This window comes from Sardina pilchardus, chromosome 13 (assembly GCF_963854185.1).
Source record: "Sardina pilchardus chromosome 13, fSarPil1.1, whole genome shotgun sequence".
Taxonomy (NCBI): Eukaryota; Metazoa; Chordata; class Actinopteri; order Clupeiformes; family Clupeidae; genus Sardina; species Sardina pilchardus.
This window is the reverse complement of record NC_085006.1, coordinates 5,522,904-5,547,008: the sequence shown is the minus strand read 5'-3', so window position 1 is coordinate 5,547,008 and position 24,105 is coordinate 5,522,904. Positions and strand designations below refer to the sequence as shown.

The 24,105-nt window shown below is 46.8% G+C and overlaps 2 protein-coding genes across 2 annotated transcripts; both read right to left on the bottom strand.

The window, feature by feature from the left end:
* Positions 1–636: 636 nt before the first annotated feature.
* On the bottom strand, positions 637–5,038 carry LOC134099548 (extracellular calcium-sensing receptor-like). Its single transcript, XM_062552447.1, has 6 exons — positions 4,875–5,038; positions 4,033–4,324; positions 2,538–3,356; positions 2,151–2,378; positions 1,829–1,952; positions 637–1,544 (listed from the first exon to the last, which is right to left on the bottom strand). The coding sequence occupies exons 1-6, from the start codon at positions 4,982–4,984 to the stop codon at positions 637–639; spliced, it is 2,481 nt and encodes an 826-aa protein (XP_062408431.1). The 5' UTR covers positions 4,985–5,038.
* A 4,302-nt stretch (positions 5,039–9,340) lies between these two features.
* LOC134100046 (piggyBac transposable element-derived protein 4-like) lies at positions 9,341–11,101 on the bottom strand. Its single transcript, XM_062553093.1, has one exon. The coding sequence runs from the start codon at positions 11,099–11,101 to the stop codon at positions 9,341–9,343; it is 1,761 nt and encodes a 586-aa protein (XP_062409077.1).
* Between the last annotated feature and the right edge of the window lie 13,004 nt (positions 11,102–24,105).

Sequence of the window (24,105 nt, the reverse complement as noted above, 5' to 3'; positions counted from 1 at the left end):
TTAATATTGTTATGCTCTATTTCAGAAGGATGTCCAATCTAAGCATTCGTGGTGGGTATCTTTTTTCTTATTCTTTTGGGGAAGGCTCCGCCCCCCTGCCGTCATTCCGGCAGGATCTGCAAGGGTCTGCACACACAGCGACCTGGACTGAGGACGGGGCCTATGCCAAAGACTCTCATTGCTGCTTGTGTCATTCGTAAATCCTTTTATGGATTAAAATATATGTTAACTTTCATCATGTCTGTCCCCGAGTCTTTCTGATAGAAATGAGGCTACATTTATGAATGGGAAATGTTGATTTTGGTAACAAACCATTGGAAATCTTACACAATGTCCCTTTAAGTTTTAGAGTTGTGTTACTGTTTGATTACAAAGTTTTGTATGTTCAATATGTTCAAACTCATATTAGTACACCAAACAAGCATTCATACAGAATACTTAATTAATGAAAATGTGTTTTATTTCAGGCCTTTAACTTCAATAGTACATGGAAAGGCATGTCTGTGCCATTAGACTGCAGAACCTATTCATTTCAAAACACGATTTTTAGAAAACATTGAGATGACTGTGGAAATTGTGATGGGGAGCCATAAAATTGTGTTCTAACTCAAAAATATTTAATACCAAGAAGAGATATCATTTAGAGGCTCGACCCATGAGTGCCTTTTTGGTGTTTCTCTCTGGATGCAGGAGAATTATGAAGCACTTTGGAGCAAAGATGGCCATGAGTAGGCCAAAGCTGGAGGCCAGGATTGCAAAGATCTCCACTGCATCTGCATACTTACCAGGGGAACTGACATAGGCAGGAACAAAAGCAATCCACACAGCACAGAAGATGAGCATGCTGAAGGTAATGAACTTGGCCTCGTTGAAATGATCTGGGAGGTTTCTTGCTAAGAAAGCTAGCAAAAAGCTGATGGCTGCTAGAAGGCCTATGTAGCCCAACAATGTAGCAAACCCTGCCACTGAGCCCACTGCACATTCAAACACAATCTTGGAGCTGTGGTAGTGAGTGTTTTTGTGAGGGGTCGGAGAGGCAGTTGAGAGCCAGATCACACAGATGGCCACTTGGAGTGAGGTTAGAATGAGGACAGTGCCTCTTTGCTGAGCTGCCCCAAACCACTTCATTGCCCCTTTTCCTTCAGGTCTTGAGGACTTAAAAACAGCAATGACAACCATTGTCTTGACCAGAATGCTAGAGACACAGAGTACAAAGCTGATACCAAATGCTGCATGGCGGAGCTGACAGGTCCATAGCCTGGGCTGACCAATGAACAGCAGTGCACACAGGAAACAGAGTTTTAGTGAAAGCAGAATCAGGAAGCTCAGTTCAGAGTTGTTGGCTCTCACTACAGGAGTATGACGGTGGTGAACAAATATAGCAAGAACCACAGCAGCAATGCACGCCCCAAGAACAGACACTGTTGTCAAGGAGATGCCCAAAGCCTCTTCATAGGAGAGAAACTCGATCTCCTTGGGGACACATTGCTCTTTATCCAGACTTGACCAGAACTCCTTTGGACATCTGAAGCATTCAAGAGAATCTAAAGGCAAAAAATGGGAAGGCTGAAATGAAATTTAGATATAGAGACTGAATAATGTACAGAAAAATGCTGTTAGTTGCGTGAAGTTTTGCCTAAGTAAACAAGCATTAAGTGTAACACAAACACATGCAATGCACAGATGTGACAGGTTTTGCACATTACATTCCCTTTGAGGCTTTTAGAGGAACACTACTGTAGACATTTGGGATTTCTCTGTGTGCACATCTTTCATTTGCACAATTGGCAAAGGGTTTTTAGCTCATTGGTTGTAATTTATCTGTTACCTGTAGTGTTACTGATCTCTCCATCAGCACAAGGAAGGCAGTCAAAGCAGCAGACAGGTAGTCCTTTCCTTCTGGCTTTTCTAGTTCCAGGGGGACAGGGCTCACTACATACTGACCTTGGAGGCTGTGGATTAAAGCAACACATAACATATTAAATTTGAGCTACAGTATATGTTTCTTCAAATCCATTCAAGCTATGAATAAAATATAATGTATGTTATTTTCATTTTTTAGTTTGTTCATGAAGTTTGACATGAAAACTCTGCATAGTTCATCTTAAACCATTAGTTTGAGGTCAATTTCAACATAAGAGGTTCAATACTTTTTTTGATTCAAAGTTCCAGAAGATTTTGTCCTCATCTAAACTCAGCACTTTCCCGGTTGGTTGTGATTCATCAACAGCACCCACTGTTTTTGCTTTCATTGTACCATCTGCCGACACCTGCCAGTTCAAAATGTCATAGATGGCCAAGGCATCACCATTCTCGTCAAAAGACACTTGATCACCAAAACCTGTTGTGTAGTTCACCGACTGTAGGTAGTGAAATAACTGATGCAAATAGGATGGGAGAAACAAGATGGAAATAAAACAATCGGGGAATGGTGAACATCAGGTCTTCCTAACACACATGCATTACATTTCATAAACTAAATTGAAAGTTGATTACCAGTAAGCTGTTTTAGAAAATATTAACATGTTTAACTTTACCTGCCAGGGTTGCATATCATGTAGACTGGCACAGCTGTTCCCTTTAAAGGGCCCTTGCCCAGGGACACAGCTCATCAGATCGTGGAGAGAATGTGCCAGGGCATAGACTGCTTTATAGACGTTATAGGAGGGTCTGAGATCAGACACATCACTGAATGTTAAGTCAGCTTTGCTCAGGTCCTCCTGTCCTGTACAGATGCTTCCCTCAGCTATTGCCAAGGCCTCTTCTGGCTCAAACCTACAACTGAACATCTCCTGCCAAAACTTTTTCACCATACTGTTCTTGGGGTCATTGTCAGGGCGAATACTCAGTAGGAACTCCTTCATCCCTTCAATCTCTCCACGCCGAATGGCAATGCCCAGAGTGCCTCTGAGGAAAGGAAGCAGGTCTGGGATAAGAAAGACAGTAGAAGTAGCCCATGCCTCACTGGCAATCCACTGCCTTGTGACATTCTGACGTACTACTTCATCCATGAGGGCCAATAGATATGATTTTGCCGAAAAGGCTACAATCACTTGTGAGGTGGATGTCTGAATGACCTGCATAATCTTTCTGATCTCCACAATATCATTGTCTCTGGGCAGCACTTCTGAGAATGCTACACAACCACCAAATGCATTGACATCCTCACGAAAAGACTGAGCAGCATGGCGGCCATAGTCATCATCACTATAGATGAGACCCACCCATGTCCATCTGAAGTGCTTCAATATCTGTATCATAGCTCTCACTTGGAATGCATCACTGGGAATAGTCCTGAAAAAAGAGGGGTAGCGCCGTCTATCACTTAAGCAGGAACAGGTGGCAAAGAAGCTTACCTAAAAGACAGTGAAAATCATTAAGCATTTCAAACCATCTATTACAAGCCTACAATACAATGTTACTTTATAAAGCTGCTAGAAAGCAATGGTTCATAATTTACTGTGGACACTTAAAAACTGTCAATTCTGTGGTCCATGAATAACATTGCCATAGACACACTCACAAATGGACAGAGATGGATAGAGAAAATTAGGTATTTGAATACTGTATGTGGCATAGGTGCTGATTATGTTCACCTATGAAATCAATAGGCATTTGAAGATGATATATAATATAATAACTTATACTATACAATATAATTGCCCTTTTATGTAAATAGCACTGTCTTTGCATGTTTACTTTATGTAGTTTTACTTTGAGAGGCCATGGTAAAAAAATAAATACAGTAAATAACATTGTAGTGTCGTGTTTCTGTCAGAGATGGTTAACTGTCTATTTTCATGTAATCAATATTATTGGTTTTGGAAGAGTTCAACTTGAATCTTTGCAAACATATTTGGGAAATATAAGATGGAAGAGAAACAGCTGTGCCATGTCATTTCATTTGTGTCCTATACTCTCAGCTGTATTGGCTTCAATATTGACTTTGTAGTCAAACATCCACAGGACCAATATGTCCATAAACCAGGAGAAATTGCTGAGAATGTGATTTATTGTTCTGCTGCTACATACCATTGGAACACGGAACAGTCCTAGTACACTGGATATGGCAATTGAGTGAGAGGACACAGGATCCCCCACAATGCCTATCACAGGAGGTAGCCCAGTGCAATTCCTTAAAGAAAAAGACTTTTCAGATCCGCCGACAAGAGCTGTGGCAGCTCGGATTGCCACATCCATTCTCACACAATTGTCATACATTTGATAGCCCAGCTTTATATATGGAAGCAGGTTTGGGTTTCTGTTGATCTCTTGCACAGCAAAAACCATCGCCATTGCTTGTTTGAATCCATGGAAGTTAAACCTGCCAACAACAACATTTCTATTATCATAATTACACCAGTGCTTACTCTCGCATAACCATACATCACATTTTAATTGGCCTCCTAAACTATTTATGTTAACAGTAATATAGGAAAAGTTGTACAATTTCATCTAATATAATATATGTGAAGGGTTCAGTTGCAGATGCAAAAGCCTCTAAATCCGTCTGACCACTTTTCTTTTAAATGAGCATTTTGTATCAGGCTCCTATAGGGTTTCGCCTACAAATCAATATTTCAGACCAGGAAGAGAATGGTATTTAGTGAGTTTTGAAGCTAAATTATTGAATTAACTTACACTATATGTGAAGAGCATTCACTCACCATCATTATCTCATTTTTGACAAAAAGTGGATTTAGAGGCTTTTGCATCTGAACTCTTCATGTCTTTTACTAGATTATATTACTGTTGGTATTTTTGCCACAATACAGATATACAAAACATATGGAGAGATATACACACATAAACAATTAAATATCTTCTGTTGATTCACATTTTTTTTCTAATACTCTGCCTGTTTCTCAACTCACTGATGACACCAGAGCTGCTCTGGTTTTGTCCTGAAAGTCATCTCTGGATATAAAGCAAGCAAATGGACCTCAAACAGTCCCCCAATGATCACATCTCCATCCTGGTGCATCCCAGTCAGATTGAACTGCTCCCGCAACTGGCAGAGGTCAGATGTGTCAGAGCCGGAGGTGAGGGTGGGAGAGAGCAGAGTGGCTGCAGACACTGTCCAGGCCAGCAGGAGACTCAGAGAGACCTGCATGTCTGCCCTCTGTCTGCCTTGCTCTCTTTGTTTTCAGTTGTTTTATAGAGAGCGCCTTTTCATTGTGTCATCTGACATTGGATATGTCAAATTGGGCAAGTTTGTCATTCGTTTGAGAGAGAACGCTTCATTAGTTAAAATGTGTGGTACTTAGAGGGAGAACAGAACTACAGTAAAGGCCTACAATGTGAATTTGTGGAAGACAACATTCACATTCAACCCCCACTACAATCATAGTTGTAACATTTTATTAAAGGGTTTACCCATACCTCATACATTACACTGGCTAAAGGTTCATATTAGTTTATTTATTTTATTTATTTATTCATACATAGTCAAAAGATACAATTTGGTACGCTTTTGTGTTCAGTAGTGTTCATTTGCTATGTAAGAATGGGTCCCCCATTATAAGCTATTTAAAGCTTTTGAGCAGGGGGCCCAAAGTTCACATATACATACATTCCAGGGTTCACAGAGAACCACTCTATGGATATGTGCTTTTTCACAATATCCTGATTGTGGCAATCAAACACTATTTTTTTCTTTCCATCACTGAAGTGTGAGGAAGAGTTGTAGCCTAAATGCATAATGTTTAAGAATGAAACTCATTATTCCAGTAACTTGAGACAATGTTTCAGACAGTACAAGGTTTAACTTTTGTCTGTTATGGATAAAAAATGCACATCTTGTCTTGTAAATGGGGAGCATGTTGAAACAGAGACATTTGTGATAATTAGCCAGATTATCTATTAATTTGCGCCACCTACGTCACTATCAAACAGAAAGCCGCCATATGCACGACCGATCTCGTCCAATATGGCTGCCCACACTGCCCATTTGAATGAGAGAGAGAGAGCGCGATATCTAGAGAAAATTTCAATTTTAGGCTCCGATCCTTATCTCTTACCCCCAGTTTCCTTTTGTCCCTTAATATCTGCCCCAAGTTTGCCCAAATTGCCTTTCCATGACATACATATACAGTATCTAGTTCATAACCCCTCCCTATACAGTGGTGATCATTTGAAGGCTTTTAAGAGCACCGATGCCTATCAGTATTCAGTGACCAGACGTCCCGGTTTTCCTGGGACAGTCCCGATTTTGAGTGGCGTGTCCCGAGTCTCGACAAAAGCCCGTCGGGACGCTAATATGTCCCGGTTTTCACCAACCACTGTTGAAGTGTGGTTTTAATATAGCCCGAGCACTACCTAAACCCATGTAGAAACTAGCATAAGCGTCCGACGTATGATTTCTGTGTGTGATCGTGTGCCAGTCAATCGCAACAGTCTGCACAATCTTTGCAGTCAACGTTACATTGTTTCATTGCCTCATAGCAGGTTACGCTACGACAATGTTGAAGAGAAAGTCATCATTCTCAATAACCGTCCGTGTAATAATAGCCTAGTCTGTGAGCCAGAGGGGTTGGTCGTTACCAAAAAGGGGGCAAACCATACCTTTACTGAAAGCCTGGAATCTCAGCTTTTCAATGATGTATAATGGCCATCTGACAAGAGTAGCTGTTTAGAGTTATCACACAATGTAAACTAAGGTAGAGAAAATAATATGGCTGAGTTTCGTTTTTCAAAAAACATTTTCATGCATAGGCTAGATAATAGGAAAGGAATGTTTAGGAGTCAGACAGTGCAGGCCCTAATCTCTGACTGAAAGTGCACAGAATTTGTGCATTTACACAGCAATATTTAAGACATTTTCGCGGGGGTGATACCCCCGAACCCCCACTACCGTTTGGGTTTAAGGACGGCTATACGAAAAAAAAAGGCTTCAGCTGTCGCATGTTGACGTTACATTTGATTATGCACAAAAGTGTCCCGGTTTTAGTTAAGAGAAATCTGGTCACCCTAGTTTTTACTGTAAATGACAATGCATCATGGGGCATTTATGGACAGTCCTGTATTATTATTGTAACTACACTGTACATTACAAGCGAGTTTTACAGCAACCGCGTTTCACCATGGGATCCCTACGGTCTGAATTTTGAAATTTTGAATTAGTCGACGGCGCCATTTTTAAGAGCCCTGCACCGTCAGCAAGTAGAAGATGAAAAGACGAATAAAAAAAACGAAAGAAGATGATTAAGAAACATTCTGGACGAAGGTAAGCTATCATTATGTAACTTACTGTTAGCCTGACAAACTGTAATTTTATATCAACGTTATTAGCTCTTCTCTTCTCTGCTTTGATTCAAACTATCTGAGTCTCGGTAAAATGTAATTTTGGTACAAAGCTAATTTAGATACACTTATGGGGTGGATGCTTGTGTTTCTTTAGGAATCCGCCGTCTTGGTTTGTATTGAAATTAATATTAAAGGAGCCGTATGTAGGAAATGTATTTCAATTAATCATAAAATGGCCCTGATATGTCACTAGACATTTAGAAATCATGCTAATTTCAAATGCTTATATATCACTGACAACAGTAGTCCGGCCAAGATATTTTAATTTAAAAGTGAAGTTGCAGCCCTCAACTGATGTTGATGTTGTTATTCTGTGTTTTGGTTTGATGCGCCGCCCTACACTTATCTACGAATCACGAAGTCAGTAGTATTTCGCCATCCGGGTTGCCAGCTATGCTAGTTACCACCATAGACAGCTGCAGCTACAAACGTGTTGGATAAAAAATGTCTAACGTTATGGAACCTAAAAGACCTTGTTATGAATCCGAAATACATCTAAATAAAACAAGGATTTAGGAGATTGAGACGGCTGAAAACGGAGAAGAATTTGAAGACAGACGTCAGTGTTGTTAATTTGCTCCTGGACAGGTAAAGATTCATCAGTTTGGCTAACTTACTTGTCGGCTACTTTAAATATGGACATTTTAAATAGCCTATTCATGACAGTTGAACAAATTATGCAAGTTCGTGCAAAGTATGTTGGCCATATGGAGGAGGTGGGTAATTGAATTGAAAAGGTAGGCTAAGGAATTGTTTGGGAAATAAAAGCATCTAGTAGTCATTGCTAACGTTAGCAATGCATTATCAGAGTTCGTTTCTCTGTTTTTATGCTGAGGAAAACACTTGCCATTGAAAGCTAGCAGCCGTTCCTGCTGCAGCTAGCTGGCAACCGTGACTCAGAGGGGAGGGGGAGGCGATTCACCGCTCTACAGTATTTTGAAAGTAATTGCAGTACTCGTTTTGGCCAAAATCCTACATACGGCTCCTTTAAGTTGCACATACACGCTGGGAAAAGGCCTTTTACGATAAGTTAGCTAACGCTACCTAACGCACCTCTTCCTCCATCACTCGAAATCAGGTTTGTACCGGTAGTTGCTAACGTTAGTTTGTTTGTTCATCACAAGTTGAGCCTTTTTTTGTTTGTTTGTTTAATCTACCTGAAGTAATGTCAATGTCAATGTGGTTCTTCCACTGGTTTGGATGGATTGGCTAGCTAGCTCGACTGTTTGTAGCTAATCTGGCTAAAGTGTTAACTCTTAACCCTTATGTTGTCCTGAAATCTTACTATCTTCTCTATCCTTGGGGTCAATTTGACCCCAGCTAAATAAATCCTCAGAAAATGATTATAATTCATAATGTTACCCAGTTTTTTTGTGACAGGTACTTTAACAAGAGTGTAATAACCACCATCAATAGCCCTAAAAAACAATCTCACCCCCCCACACCCCTTTATGAGCCCAGCATGCCTGTTATGTGCTTATAGCGAAATATACAAATCATCATAAAATCTCACTGATTGACACAAAATTTGAAAGAACCATGTTTTTACTGTTTTAATGGCTTCATATACCGTCTTAGTACATATTTGGTTTATCTGTAACATTTGTAATGAAAAACTGCTACTATTATTAGCATTAATGTGAAAAAAATTACACTCGTTGTCCTTGGGGTCAATTTGACCCCAACCCCAAAAGACACAATAAACAAAGACAGTTTCAAAAATGTAAGATTTTATTTAGTAAAAATGAGTTTAATCATTACTAAAACATCACATAATAGTTCTTCAAGTACTATGAACTTACAAAAACCTCAGAAAAGATCATTTGAATAATCGTTTTCATATCTGTACACAAGCAAATACATTTACATAACACTTGCAATAGCAATGCATGAACGTCATCAGCAAAACATCAAACAACAGTTTTCCAACTGCTAAAAACTTACAAAATCTGTAAAACACTAACAATAGCATTGCATAAGAATTTCTGACACAAAATTACATACAGTAGTCACTGAAATGATGAGTCACAATGCATTACTCCAGACATGACGTGCAGACAATGCATGCATGCTGCTTGCAGACAAATTTCTTGCATTTCACACAAGTGTTGCTGATCTTGGAGTCATTTCTGTAGGGACAGACCTGGCACCTAGCACGTTTCTTCCCTGTTTGACCCACTGGAGGAGTTGAGGCCTCTGATTGGATGTCCTTGACAACAGCAGCAGCAGCTGCTGATGCTTTTGGAAGGCGCCGTCGTCGTTCTATCTGTGGTCTCACCAATGCATGACCCAGCTCATCCAGGAAGATCCTCCTTTTGTTCAGTTTTGCGCCATTCCAGTCAGGGTTAATTTCACGCCATAGCACAAAGCCATTATAGGCACTCACATCGATGATGTTGAAGAAAATGACAAGGGGCCAACGGGCAGTCTTGCGCCGACAGCTGTATGTGGCTGTGACCTTGTCCAGGTTATCAACGCCTCCTTTAGTCGCATTGTAGTCCAGGATCATTTGTGGCTTTTTGTCTTCCCGGGTGCTCAGGACAGCATCTTTGTGCATAGTGCTCATCAGAACAACTATTGTCCTTTTCTTGGGGCAATAGGAGACAAGAGTGGCTTTGTCAGTGAAGGCAAACTTTGAGGATGCTACCTCCCTTTTCTCTTTTGCAACCAGCTCAGGAGGAAGCTCTGGCTTATTTTTCCTCACTGTCCCCAACATGGTAACCTTCCTTTTCAGCAGTTCTTCACCCAGGGCATATGACTTAAAGAAATTGTCACATGCAATGTTATGACCACTCAGTCCTTTAGCCATGTCAAGTACCACCCTCTTGCCCTGATTTTTTTCAGGAGCGCCACCTTGGGATTTGCCTGTATAGACCTGCATATTCCAGGCGTAACTGGACTCGGCATCGCACGCTGCCCAAATTTTTATGCCGTATTTTGCCGGTTTGCTCGGAATGTATTGTCTGAAGGGACACCGACCACGAAATGCAACCAGACATTCATCCACAGTCATGTTTGGGCCCGGATTGTAAAGCAAAGGTAGCTGCTGAACCCACTTGTCCCACACATCACGTATTGCTGCCAGTTTGTCAAGCTCTCGCCGGCCCTGCCTTGTTTCTCTGTTATCAAAGCGTATGACACGAGACAAAACATGAAAAGATTTCAGAGGCATGGTGGCTGGAAATATTGCCCTTCCAGTGTCAGCACCCCAAAGGCTTTCGGTTGCTTCACCTTTTGACTTATACACTCCTGCCAAAATGAGCAACCCAATGTAAGCTTGCAAGTGGGTCAAATCCAAGACTTCCCAACTGTCACCATACACACGGCTTCCCTCTAAGTTTGTCATTTGTAGTATAATGTTTTGGATTGCTGGAGTTATGAAGAGCTCAAATGTTGATTTTATGTCTTGCACACGGCTAACAGCATATCTGGTGGGCCCCGGAATCATTCTGATGACATTAGCAGCACCAAGTCTACCCTGTTGTACAGGTGGGGAGACAGACCATGTCAACGTTTTATTTTTGGAAAGTAGTGTCATTGCTTGTGGTTGAGAGACTATAGGAGGGACAGGAGCAATTGGAGAGACAATTGGAGGAACAGGAGGGTCGATCTCCTCCTCATCCTCATCCTCATCCTCGTCCTCATCCTCCTTCTCAGAACCAGGGTGATAATCAAGGTCATCCTCATTATGAACCTCTATATGATCCTCTATCTCAGACACATCTTCCTCTATGTCACTTTCATCAAGGACTTGTGTCAAAACCTCAGTGACAGAAAACCTTTTCCTAGTATTCATTATCAAAGAGCACTCGGAGAGAGAAAGCACACAGAGCAGCTAAGAAATGGTTTAGACTAGGGCTGTGGTCCAGGTTTTTGTGTGTTTGCCCCACCCCCAGGTTGTGTGAACCATACTTTCCCGCACGAATGTGTGGGAAATATGAAAGTTCTCGCGAGAATGTTGCAATGTTGCTTGCCCTTCCCCCCTTCCCCAGGCTGTGTGGACTGTCAGTGGCTCTTGTACTACCACCGTTAGGATTATGTTATGTCAGAGCCAGCTTTTTTGTAGTTTGTAGTTTGTGAACAATTGAACAGTCCAAATGCATCAAATTATATCATCATAATAATCAGAATATTATGCTATAACATGCAATTTCAGACTCTTCACTTCAGGCTCCTAACATCAGTATAACTGTAGTAATGCTGATGTCACCGGGTGGCTGACAGAAGGCGGAACTAATAACATGCCACTGTTTCCCCCGGGTCACTCAAAGGGGCGGACGGCTACAGCCGCACGATTGTTTACTAAATGATAATCAAGCACAGGTGTTCGCAAAATCAGGAGTAGCTCTATGATTGGAGAATGGGGCGATTGGGGAATGGTTTTAATGTGTTTGCCTCGAAGTCTCAGGCAGAGAGGGCACAGGCACGAGGACTGAGAGCACCGAAGACGCCAATGCTGGGCCGCACCGAAGTAGAAGATTCATACTGGAGAATAACGAAGACCGCGAGGAGTCATACCCGAGGTTCGGTACGAGGAGCCGACGTGGGAAGCTAAGTAACTACGTAACTTTCCTCAGTGCATGTGTGATTGTGTACTTGGAAATTAAGCTAACGCTATCTCTCTGGAAGTGCTGGCCTGCCCATTCCCTGTTGATGTGTGCTCTAGTCAACTAGCTGTTGCATGGCTAATTCCTGTGTGTCCCGTTGAAGTATTACAACCTGCACTTAAGCTAACGCTATCTCCCTGTAAGTGCTGGCCTGTCCATTCCCCGTTGGTGTGTGCTCTAGCCAACTAGCTGTTGCATGGCTAATTCCTGTGTGTCCCGTGGAAGTATTACAACCTGCACTTAAGCTAACGCTATCTCTCTGGAAGTGCTGGCCTGCCCATTCCCTGTTGATGTGTGCTCTAGCCAACTAGCTGTTGCATGGCTAATTCCTGTGTCTCGTTGAAGTATTACAACCTGCACTTAAGCTAACGCTATCTCCCTGTAAGTGCTGGCCTGTCCATTCCCCGTTGGTGTGTGCTCTAGCCAACTAGCTGTTGCATGGCTAATTCCTGTGTGCCTCATTGAAGTATTACAACCTGGACTTAAGCTAACGCTATCTCTCTGTAAGTGCTGGCCTATCCATCCCCCGTTAGTGTATGCCCTAGCCAGCTAGCTGTATCGTGACCACCTGCTTTTGCCATTGAACTGCCCCTAGGCAACCAAGCCAACACTGCCCCACCTGCAAGTGTTAGCCTGTTCTTCCCCCCCCCCCTCCCCTATTGATGCTTGTCCGAGCCCATTAACTGCCTGCTGCTTGTCTCTCTCCCTCTCTCCATCTATTGTCCTCCTTTGGACTTAAGCTGTCGCGGCCCCCCTCAGAAGCGATAGCCTGTCTCCGCTCCCCCTCACCGTGAGCTAGCCCCCAGTGCCTTGACCCTGTCATCCCCCCGGCCCAGCCTGACTCAGGAGAAACCATCTCCATGCGCCGACAGCCGAGCGTCGCCACCGGAGAGTCTGGAGCCAGCCTGCTTTAACCCGTGTGACCCAGTGTGACCCAGTGTGACCCAGTGTGACCAGTGTGACCCAGTGTGACCCAGTGTGACCAGTGTGACCCGTGTGACCAGTGTGACCCGTGTGACCAGTGTGACCCGTGTGACCAGTGTGACCAGTGTGACCCCCCCCCTTTCACGGTGCAGTGTGTGTGGTGGCACCCCCCTCTCGGTCGCAGTGAGCGACCCCTATAGACCCGCAGGCTGCGACACAGGCTCCCCAGTGAGACGACGGCCGAAGCCACCTACAACGGGGCATAGAGGTAGGCGGACCTGGTCGATCGTAAAAGCCTAATGACCAGTGGTTGACCCTGTGTAACTGTCCCTTTATCTTTTCCAGTCCGGGCCCTGCCGAGTTGGGGAGTGTGGCCAGAGGTCCACAAGACGGGGACCCGAGCTGGTGTGGCAACCCAAGGATTCCACTCTTAAGCTCTCTTTTAAACAAATAAAAACTGATATTTTACTACGTGCTGGTCTGCTTGGGTCTTATTGACGGGTGTAATTGCTCCTTAGGATAGATAGTATTACTTTGGGCTAAACAGCGCCCCCTAGCTGTCACAAGTGGCGTAGCCGGCAGGATTTCTGCCCTAAGTGGAGCGACTACCCTGTCAATATGACCGAAGGGGCGGAGGGGCGTCCACCCACAGCAATGCCTATCTTCATGGGTGCGCCATGGGCACCTCGCTTTGGAGGGTTAGGGTCTGAATTCCCAGTCGAGGAGTGGATTTCTCAGGCCAAATATTTAGCTAGCCTCCAGGGACTGAGTGTACAACAGCAAGCCCAATTCGTGCTGGGATCCTTGGAGGGCGAAGCAAGGAGGGAAGTGTTAGCAGTCGGGGACACGGATCGAGCCACAGCAGACCAAATCTTCACCATCCTTAGACGGTTGTATGGGGATCGGACTCCGGTTGCCACTCTGAGAGCGCAATTCTTCAACTGCAGGCAAGGGCCTAACCAGACACTCCGTTCCTTCTCCTTACAGATCCGGGAGCTCTTTAACCGCTTGAAGAGGCGAGCCGACGCGGGTTTTGGGGCCGAAGACGGCCTGGTACGTGACCAGTTCGTCCTGGGGTTGCGTGATGGTCCCACACGCCAGGCCTTGAAGTCGCTACTGCGGCGTGACTCAACGTTGACCTTTGAGGCGATTCGAAAAGAAGCTTTGGCCTTGGAGATGGACACACTGGAAGCAAGCGGCTGCGCAGTTGAGTGCATGCCTGTCGGCTGTGCAGCTCCGAATCCAACCTCCAATCCAGCAGCAAGCACATCTACCCATCCCGCCGCAGACCGAGCCTCGGTCACCGACTGGAAGCGAGAATTAAGAGAGGAGATCATGAAAGAGGTAAAAGAGCAGATGGGGGAACTTACTAAGAGCTTCCTGACAGAGCTGCGAGCCAACCAAGCCCTCGGACAGCCGCCGTATAGAGAGAGGTCTTTTTCTGATGGGGCGGGAAGGGGCCGACTACAACCACCTCGGCCCAATTCAAGGTTACAGTGGGACGAACAAGGCCAGCCGATCTGCTTCCGCTGTGGAACCGTGGGCCACATTGGTCGACACTGCACCTCCCGCCGTCCCTCTCAGACGGATTTTTAGCACGCCCGGCCACTGTGGGCCAAGTGGCCGGAGCAACCCCCGCCAGTTCCAGCCCTCCATTGAAGACCACCTTAGTGGGCCAATGTCCTGTAGTAGAGATAAAAGTGAAAGACCACACAGTTCAATGTTTAGTTGACACCGGCTCACAAGTCACGTTATTTGCCGAAAGCTTGTGCAAAGAGCTATTTGACCTACCTGTAGGAACAAGTGCAGAAGTCCCGTGGTTAACGCTACGAGGGGCAAATGGACTCCAGATACCATACATTGGGTACTTAGTGACTGACTTACAAGTCCGAGGGGTGCAGGTGCCGCAGAGGGGAATCGTGATCGTGGAAGATCACTGCTTGGGGGCACACCGTGCTCTACTTGGAATGAATGTTCTAACAGAATGTTGGCAAAATCTGTTCCAGGATGGTGACCAGACCAACCCCTTTCCATCTAAGGCCCGAGAAGACAAGGAGTGGGAGCCCGTGCTCGCAGACTGCCGCCGTATCCGGACTGCCTTAACTCAACAAGATCGAGTAGACACCGCCCGAGCAGCATGCCGGTATGCAGTCACCATCCCTGGTGGCAGCGAGGCCCTGATCTGGGCTAAACTGCCAGCCCGCACATATGGGACCAAAGATTGGGTCCTCATCGAGCCGCATAGTGAGAACGCCACCCTCCAAGTTGCCCGCTCCCTTACTACAGTACGCCGGGGTCGTGTCCCTGTACGGCTACAGAATGTGCTGCCCTACCCAGTCGTTGTCCACAGACACCAAGGACTGGCTCGGGTTATGGCTGTGGGCCCTCAACAGGTGAGAGAGAAAAAGGATATCCACTGCACTCTGGTGAGTCCGGGAGTCGTGGAAGTGGGAGTGGTCGAGGCTGGCTGGGGCCAAGATGTGTCGGCCGGAGAGCTGCCTGAATATTTATCCGGTGAGTCCTTGCAGGGTGACGGCTTGAATGCAGAACAACAACAGCAACTTCAGAAATTCTTGGCCCAGTGGCGGCACATCTTCTCGGCACACGAGGAAGATTACGGCTGCACGGACATAGTAAAACACCAGATCCCCACTGGAGATGCAGCCCCAATCCGGGAACGATACCGTCCTGTGCCTCCCACACTGTACAAGGAGATCCGTACGCTTCTCCAAGGAATGCTGGAGAGTGGCATCGTACGGGAGAGCAGTAGTCCATGGGCTGCTCCCATCGTCCTTGTCCAGAAGAAAACTGGTGCATGGAGGTTTTGCGTTGATTACAGGGGGCTCAACAGCGTCACGAGGAAGGACGCTTTCCCCCTTCCCAGGATTGAGGACTCCCTGACCAGCTTGACTCGGTCTGCCTGGTATTCCACCTTGGACCTGGCCAGTGGGTATTGGCAGGTCCAGGTGGAAGAGGGCGACCGAGAAAAGACTGCATTCACTACTCCCTTTGGTCTGTATGAGTGGGACCGAATGCCTTTCGGCCTATGTAACGCGCCAGCTACCTTCCAGAGGCTGATGCAACGGTGTCTGGGAGGGCAGCTGGCGGAATCTACCCTCGTGTATCTTGATGATGTGATTTGCTTCTCGCCAGATTTCCCCACCCACCTGCGCCACCTGGAGGAAATATTCAAGGCCATGGAGAAGTATGGGCTCAAATTACGTCCAGAAAAATGTCAGCTTTTCCAGAAGGAGGTGCAGTTTCTTGGACACAGGGTTAGCCACCATGGAGTGTCCCCGGACCCTGAGAAGGTCGCTGCTGTCCAGGACTGGCAGCCACCTACCACCGTCAGGCAAGTGCGATCCTTCTTGGGGTTCGTGGGGTACTACAGGCGGTTCATCAAGGGTTTCTCCGGCATTGCAAAGCCATTAAACGAACTATTGGTGGGTACTGGGCGTTCTAGGGGCCGACGCTCCCCACCAATAGTATGGAGTCCAGAGTGTGCGGCAGCATTCCAACGGTTAAAGCAAGAACTCCTACAAGCACCCATCTTGGCATACGCCGACTTTACTAAACCATTTGTCGTGTACACAGACGCCAGCAACTGTGGGCTAGGGGCAGTGCTAGCACAGCAACAGGATGGGGCGGAGCGGGTAATAGCGTACGCCAGCCGGAGCCTCCACCCCGCTGAGCGTAATGACACCAATTACAGTTCTTTTAAATTAGAATTTCTGGCAATGAAGTGGGCGCTCACAGAAAAATTTAAAGATTACCTCTGGGGTGCGAAGATCACGGTTATCACAGATAACAATCCCCTCGTCCATCTACGTACAGCAAAGCTCGGGGCCGTGGAGCAGAGGTGGGAGGCCCAGTTAGCCAACTTTAACTACCAAATTCAATACCGACCAGGGAGAGAGCACACTAACGCCGATGTCCTCTCCAGAATTCCATCCCCAGGTGCAGGACCAGACAGCGAGCGGCCGGTGGCTCCACCTGAAGATGGCCTGCTCGTGGGGGTCGTAGAAGCCCCCGGGGAGCTGGAGGATTCAGTCCCCACTACTTGGGGATGGGACCCGAGATGCTGGCAGGAGAGACAGGGAGAGGATCCTGACCTGGTTGTGGTCCGCCGGTACCTGGAGGGAGCAATGCCATCAGCCCCAGAGCGACGGGCTCAGTCCAAAGAGGTGAGGCAGCTGCTGAGCCACTGGGAGAGGCTAAGCTTAAAAGAGGGGGTCCTGTGCCGGACGACTCTAGATCACCTTACTAATGCTGTAGTAACCCAGATTCTAGTGCCCCACACGCAGGTCCAGCCCCTATTGGAAGCGTACCATGCCCATATGGGACACCAAGGCCGGGAACGGACCCTCTCCCTGCTGCGCTGACATTTCTTTTGGCCTCAAATGGAAGCCACAGTCGGGGCCTATATCCAACGCTGCCCCCGCTGCATCCTGCGGAAGACCAAGCCTGACAGTCGGGCCGCTTTGGTACCGATCGTGCCAAAGGCCCCCCTCCACATCTTGGCTACGGATTTCCTGACCCTGGGAACCCCCACAGACAGGCACCAGAACATGTTGGTCATCACCGACCTGTTTACAAAATACAGCTGGGCGGTCCCTACCGCCATCAGACGGCGCTTACCACGGCGCGGGCCCTTTGGTCCCAAGTTTTCCAGTCGTTCGGATGCCCCGAAGTGCTACACTCTGACCAAGGGCCAAACTTTGAGTCAGCACTGATTAAAGAGCTGTGCAAGATGTATGGCTGCAAAAAGACACGCACCACACCCTACCACCCCCAGGGGAACGGGGGGTGTGAACGCTTTAACCAGACGCTGCTGAGCCTACTTGGGACACTGGAGACCGAGCAGCAAGAAAGGTGGGTCGAATATCTCCCCTCTGTGTTACAGGCCTACAACAACAGTGTCCACAGCTCAACTGGCTACGCACCCACCTACTTGATGTTCGGACGCCATGTACGCCTGCCGGTGGACCTGATCTTGGGCGCCCCAGAACCAGACGGGGTTTCCAACACTTCCGACTGGGTGAGTGAACATCACGCCCGATTGCAGTACGCTTATGAGAAAGTTTCCGAGCATCTAGGGGCAGCAGGGGAGCGCCAAAAGCGCCAATACGATCGGACAGCCCGGGAGGCACCCCTTTTACCAGGAGAACGGGTGTTGGTCTTGGACCACCGTCGAAAAGGGAAGCTCAGCAGCCGCTGGGAATCGACACCGTATGTAGTGGTGAAGCGCCTGGGGCCGGACCGACCAGTCTACCAGGTGCGACCTGAAGGGAGACCCGGGCCGGACCGCACCCTCCACCGGAATCAACTGCATCCATGTCCAAACTACCCAGACCCACCTCAGGAGGCACAACCACAAGAACCACCACCCCCGAGACCACTGATGACCTGGGCATGGACCATGGGACGGGGGGACCCGAGGGCCCAACCACTAGGCGAAGAACCAGGACCAGACCGCCCACGGCGAGCCAATCAAGGGAGGCCTCCGGAAAGGTATGGCACCTGGGCCTCTTAGCCATGTCCTCGGGACGAGTACATACAAGTGGGGGAGGATGTCACCGGGTGGCTTTCCCCCGGGTCACTCAAAGGGGCGGACGGCTACAGCCGCACGATTGTTTACTAAATGATAATCAAGCACAGGTGTTCGCAAAATCAAGAGTAGCTCTATGATTGGAGAATGGGGCGATTGGGGAATGGTTTTAATGTGTTTGCCTCGAAGTCTCAGGCAGAGAGGGCACGGGCACGAGGACTGAGAGCACCGAAGACGCCAATGCTGGGCCGCACCGAAGTAGAAGATTCATACTGGAGAATAACGAAGACCGCGAGGAGTCATACCCGAGGTTCGGTACGAGGAGCCGACGTGGGAAGCTAAGTAACTACGTAACTTTCCTCAGTGCATGTGTGATTGTGTACTTGGAAATTAAGCTAACGCTATCTCTCTGGAAGTGCTGGCCTGCCCATTCCCTGTTGATGTGTGCTCTAGCCAACTAGCTGTTGCATGGCTAATTCCTGTGTGTCTCGTTGAAGTATTACAACCTGCACTTAAGCTAACGCTATCTCCCTGTAAGTGCTGGCCTGTCCATTCCCTGTTGATGTGTGCTCTAGCCAACTAGCTGTTGCATGGCTAATTCCTGTGTGTCCCGTGGAAGTATTACAACCTGCACTTAAGCTAACGCTATCTCTCTGGAAGTGCTGGCCTGCCCATTCCCTGTTGATGTGTGCTCTAGCCAACTAGCTGTTGCATGGCTAATTCCTGTGTGTCTCGTTGAAGTATTACAACCTGCACTTAAGCTAACGCTATCTCCCTGTAAGTGCTGGCCTGTCCATTCCCTGTTGATGTGTGCTCTAGTCAACTAACTGTTGCATGGCTAATTCCTGTGTGTCCCGTTGAAGTATTACAACCTGCACTTAAGCTAACGCTATCCCCCTGGAAGTGCTGGCCTGTCCATTCCCTGTTGATGTGTGCTCTAGTCAACTAACTGTTGCATGGCTAATTCCTGTGTGTCCCGTTGAAGTATTACAACCTGCACTTAAGCTAACGCTATCTCTCTGGAAGTGTTGGCCTATCCATCCCCCGTTAGTGTATGCCCTAGCCAGCTAGCTGTATCGTGACCACCTGCTTTTGCCATTGAACTGCCCCTAGGCAACCAAGCCAACACTGCCCCACCTGCAAGTGTTAGCCTGTTCTTCCCCCCCCTCCCCTATTGATGCTTGTCCGAGCCCATTAACTGCCTGCTGCTTGTCTCTCTCCCTCTCTCCATCTATTGTCCTCCTTTGGACTTAAGCTGTCGCGGCCCCCCTCAGAAGCGATAGCCTGTCTCCGCTCCCCCTCACCGTGAGCTAGCCCCCAGTGCCTTGACCCTGTCATCCCCCCGGCCCAGCCTGACTCAGGAGAAACCATCTCCATGCGCCGACAGCCGAGCGTCGCCACCGGAGAGTCTGGAGCCAGCCTGCTTTAACCCGTGTGACCCAGTGTGACCCAGTGTGACCCAGTGTGACCAGTGTGACCAGTGTGACCCGTGTGACCAGTGTGACCCCCCCCCTTTCACGGTGCAGTGTGTGTGGTGGCACCCCCCTCTCGGTCGCAGTGAGCGAACCCTATAGACCCGCAGGCTGCGACACAGGCTCCCCAGTGAGACGACGGCCGAAGCCACCTACAACGGGGCATAGAGGTAGGCGGACCTGGTCGATCGTAAAAGCCTAATGACCAGTGGTTGACCCTGTGTAACTGTCCCTTTATCTTTTCCAGTCCGGGCCCTGCCGAGTTGGGGAGTGTGGCCAGAGGTCCACAAGACGGGGACCCGAGCTGGTGTGGCAACCCAAGGATTCCACTCTTAAGCTCTCTTTTAAACAAATAAAAACTGATATTTTACTACGTGCTGGTCTGCTTGGGTCTTATTGACGGGTGTAATTGCTCCTTAGGATAGATAGTATTACTTTGGGCTAAACAGCGCCCCCTAGCTGTCACACTAGTAGCACTGATTATACATTTATAAAAGATATTTTGTACTTCTAATATGTAGTTGTATGTTGATAATAACAATATGTTCTCATAATATTACAATAATAATAACCATAATGTGTAAAATATTCATGTATGTTATCTTTTATACAGCTAAATCGGCTTGGGGTCAAATTGACCCCAAGGAACACCAATGTACCTAATATTTGTACAGGACATTGAAAACATATTATTGTGAAAATGTCATGCTTACTCTGTTGTACCCTTCAAATGAGGAAAAGTCATGAAACATGAAGCAAAAAAAAAAAAGTGAACCATATATTTTATGATGTTAAACATTGTTTGGGGTCAAATTGACCCCAAGGACAACATAAGGGTTAAATTGATCTGCGCATTGTAACGGTCTGACTACTAGAGTAAAAATGGCCAGTCAGTCATTACAAAGGTTCAAAGTATAACAGTTATTGAGCACAACATCACATTTCATTGAACCCATATATTTGAAATAGGTGCACAACAGAAAATTATTATAGGGGGGTTTCACATTCATACAAACACTGTTTTTCTTCCAAGCAGGTGGTAGGCCGCGGGTGTGCGTTGTGTATGGAACGCGGGTGTGTGCGTGCGTGCGAGTGGTACTGGCGCTTGTCTGTGATGCATGTAGTGGAGTCCGGGAGGGAACGGAGAGGTTTAAGCAAACAGTCCAGGTAATAAAGCAACACAAGTACAGTCTTTCAAAATGGTTAATCACAACTCATCTCAATAATGACCAACGAAACAAACTAGCTTAAGAAGCTAGTGCTATTAAACTGTGTTTAATCCGAGATCCAGCCTCCCCCCTAGCTCCGGCTTTTCTACGGGAGGGAGAGTGTGACGCTCCTGTCAAGGAGACGCACCTGCCTTCCTCCTTAATTTGCGTGACACGCCCTCCCTTGTGGAATCACGGCGGCAAAGCCCCAATTTAAGGATTCGAAATGGCTGCCGCCAGTGGCTAGAGAGTGGGGCTAGATTGAGAGAGAGAAGGAACACGTTGACTGCTTGCTGGAGAACGCTGTCGCCCAGCAGGCCGCTTACCTGTTGGCTAGCTGGACTATTCTCTACAAAACCGTTTTGTTGGCTCTGATTCGGGTCGCGCCTGTCTGACTTTCACTGGACTGAGACGTAGGCAGGGACGGACTGGACGGTCTGGCATTTGGGCAGATGCCAGAAGGGCCGCGCAAATATCTGGGCCGGCCGAGCATGCCAATGCGTTGCGGCCCATAGTAGCACTGATGCGGCCCATTCAAAAGTCGTTATGAAGCTGAATGATTACCTCATGCAGGCCCTCCATTTTCGCTATTACGTTTCGATTCTCGTGCAAGTCGTAATTCAACTAAGATGAAACCCGATTGGTATTTAAATGCGACATATACCTATATACTTTACAGTCATGGTGTAGGCCATTTCAAGTTTTACATCAGCCTATTTTAATTTTGTAGGGAAATGTCTTGTTACGATTTTTTTTTTTTTTTTTTAAAAACATGGTTTGAAATAAAATAAATCTACTGGTATTGTGTATTTTATTGTTTTAGAAAATGAAAATAAAGCAATGCCTTCTGGGAAGAATGAGCAAATCGCGTCTGCGCCTTCGTGTGTTGAAAGTTGGACTAGTGGTGGTCAAGTTAATTAAGTCATTCAATAGATTGGTGGTGGAGTTTATATGTTTTAAACTGGTAAGAAAAATTAATAGAGGCACTAAGCGACAGAAGGGGGGACCAGAGAAAAAGAGAGAAATTAAGAAAGCACTGGTGTCTGAGGGGGAAATGGGCGAAATTGGATTGTTTCTTTCAAGCTAACGTTACTGCTGCAACCTCAGCTAGCTAATTTGTTGTCTTCAAGACGGTAAGACAAATGTTTTTATTGTGGAGCGGCTGGCTCTAACAATCTATTCATCATGGTTTATTTGTGCATTGATATGACAATTTTCTTATGCAGTTGTTTAAAATATGGGAGTTTATCTGATTCTGCACCATCATTGGGGTTATCACAAATAGCCCACTGCTGTTTCTGTGCGTTGTATCTGCGAGTTGGGCCGCTTGTGGGTGCAAATGCCAGGGCCGTTTTTTTTATCCCAGTCCGTCACTGGACATAGGCCAAAGGGTTTCATTTATATTGTTTGCTGTTTGGGTCTCCGCCGTGAGCCAAAAAGAAATTGAACTGGGTTGTAGCCTCCGTGCTACGTGTGTCTCTACGAGAGCTTGTGTTTGTTTTGTTTGGTTTTGTACTATCGTGCGAAGTAGCCTAAAGGCCGCTACCTGTAGCCCAATTTGTTTGTGTCCGAGGGACGAGTGTAAAGTAGCAAACGATGTTAAATATCAACAATGTTTATTGTGGGTGGACCCCCTCATTATCCTGAGCCGATAACGTTCTCACTCCCTGAATCCGAGCGCTAGCAATCCACACCGGGTTAGAGAACAGGGGCTGCTAACAAACAAACAAACGGGAAGTCACGGGTCAGCGCCAGAGCGCCAGAGCGACTCACAACCGAACTCCAACAACCAAACCAGTTAGTCCCTCCTCCTGGGAAAGGTGGAAGACCCAGAGCCATAGAAAGAGAGAGTTGCGACACTCTTTGATGTTGCCGCCACGATCAAAAGTTCCAAAAAAAACCTTTGCTGAATGGCTGAATCGCAGGAGGGTGGGATGTACTTCTGATGCTGGAAGGTGTAATCAATTAACTCATTAGGCGCGTTCAAGTTGACCTTTTGCAGCAGCGAGATTTGCCGGCGGCAACAGGGGCAGGGATACAAACGCTGCTATGAAGTTGTACACTCTCTACTTCCCGTGGTCTAGACTTGACCATGTGACGAATCACGAGGCACGGACCCGCACGGACTCTTGTGGATATGAGGAGGCATCTAAACACCTGCACACACGTCAGGGATGTAAAAGCCAATTAGGGCAAAGACCTGACGTCATGAAGGCAGGGTCTAGGCTCCGGCTGCGCTCCGCAGTACCTCCAGACCGGCTGCTCTGTTGCGGAGCAGCCGCCTGGCCACGCCTTGCTCCCGCGATAAGTTGAGGCCATGTGATACCGACTGCCGAGTCGAAAACACACCCATCTAGACCATCGTGGACAGATTTTTAACCACGTGCATCTTGTGCTGCGCAGCCATCTTGAACTCGCCTATTGACTACTGACCAAGAGATTGGCTGTAAACAGTTCCAAAAGCCCCATAACGAGGAAATAGCCTGGAAAAAGCGCTGCCATTTTTTCCTTTGGAGGTCTATGGGAGTGTCGCCACTCCGTTTTATCTACCGCTCTGGGAAGACCTACAGCGCCAGGAGGCCAGCTTCCTTAAGAGTCTTTGCATGAGAAAACCAGGCAGAGGTGGGAAGAAGGGGGTCGGCCAAATCGGCTCATACTTTGTATATGTGATAAGTATGTGGAACTATGAACAGCCATATACTTAAAACCCTCCAGCTGTTTTTTGTTATGGAGTTCTGGGACCCCTCTCAGATACCCTCAAAAATCCAACAATTCATGGCTGAAAATGACTGAAATTGCCATTTCTACCCTGATTATCCTGATAAAGATATGAACATAAGCTTTATATTTCCATAGAGCCTAGGTAGCATAGTTTTAAAGACCAAAAGGTGCACCGAGGGGTTATCTACACCACTGAAAGCAGAATGTCCCCCCCTCTAAATTTCGGTCATTTTTAAGAAGCATTATCTCGTATTCGCAGTGGCTTTGGTGGATGGTTTTACTGTTGCTGGAGAAAGGAACATCTACTGATTCAAAAACAA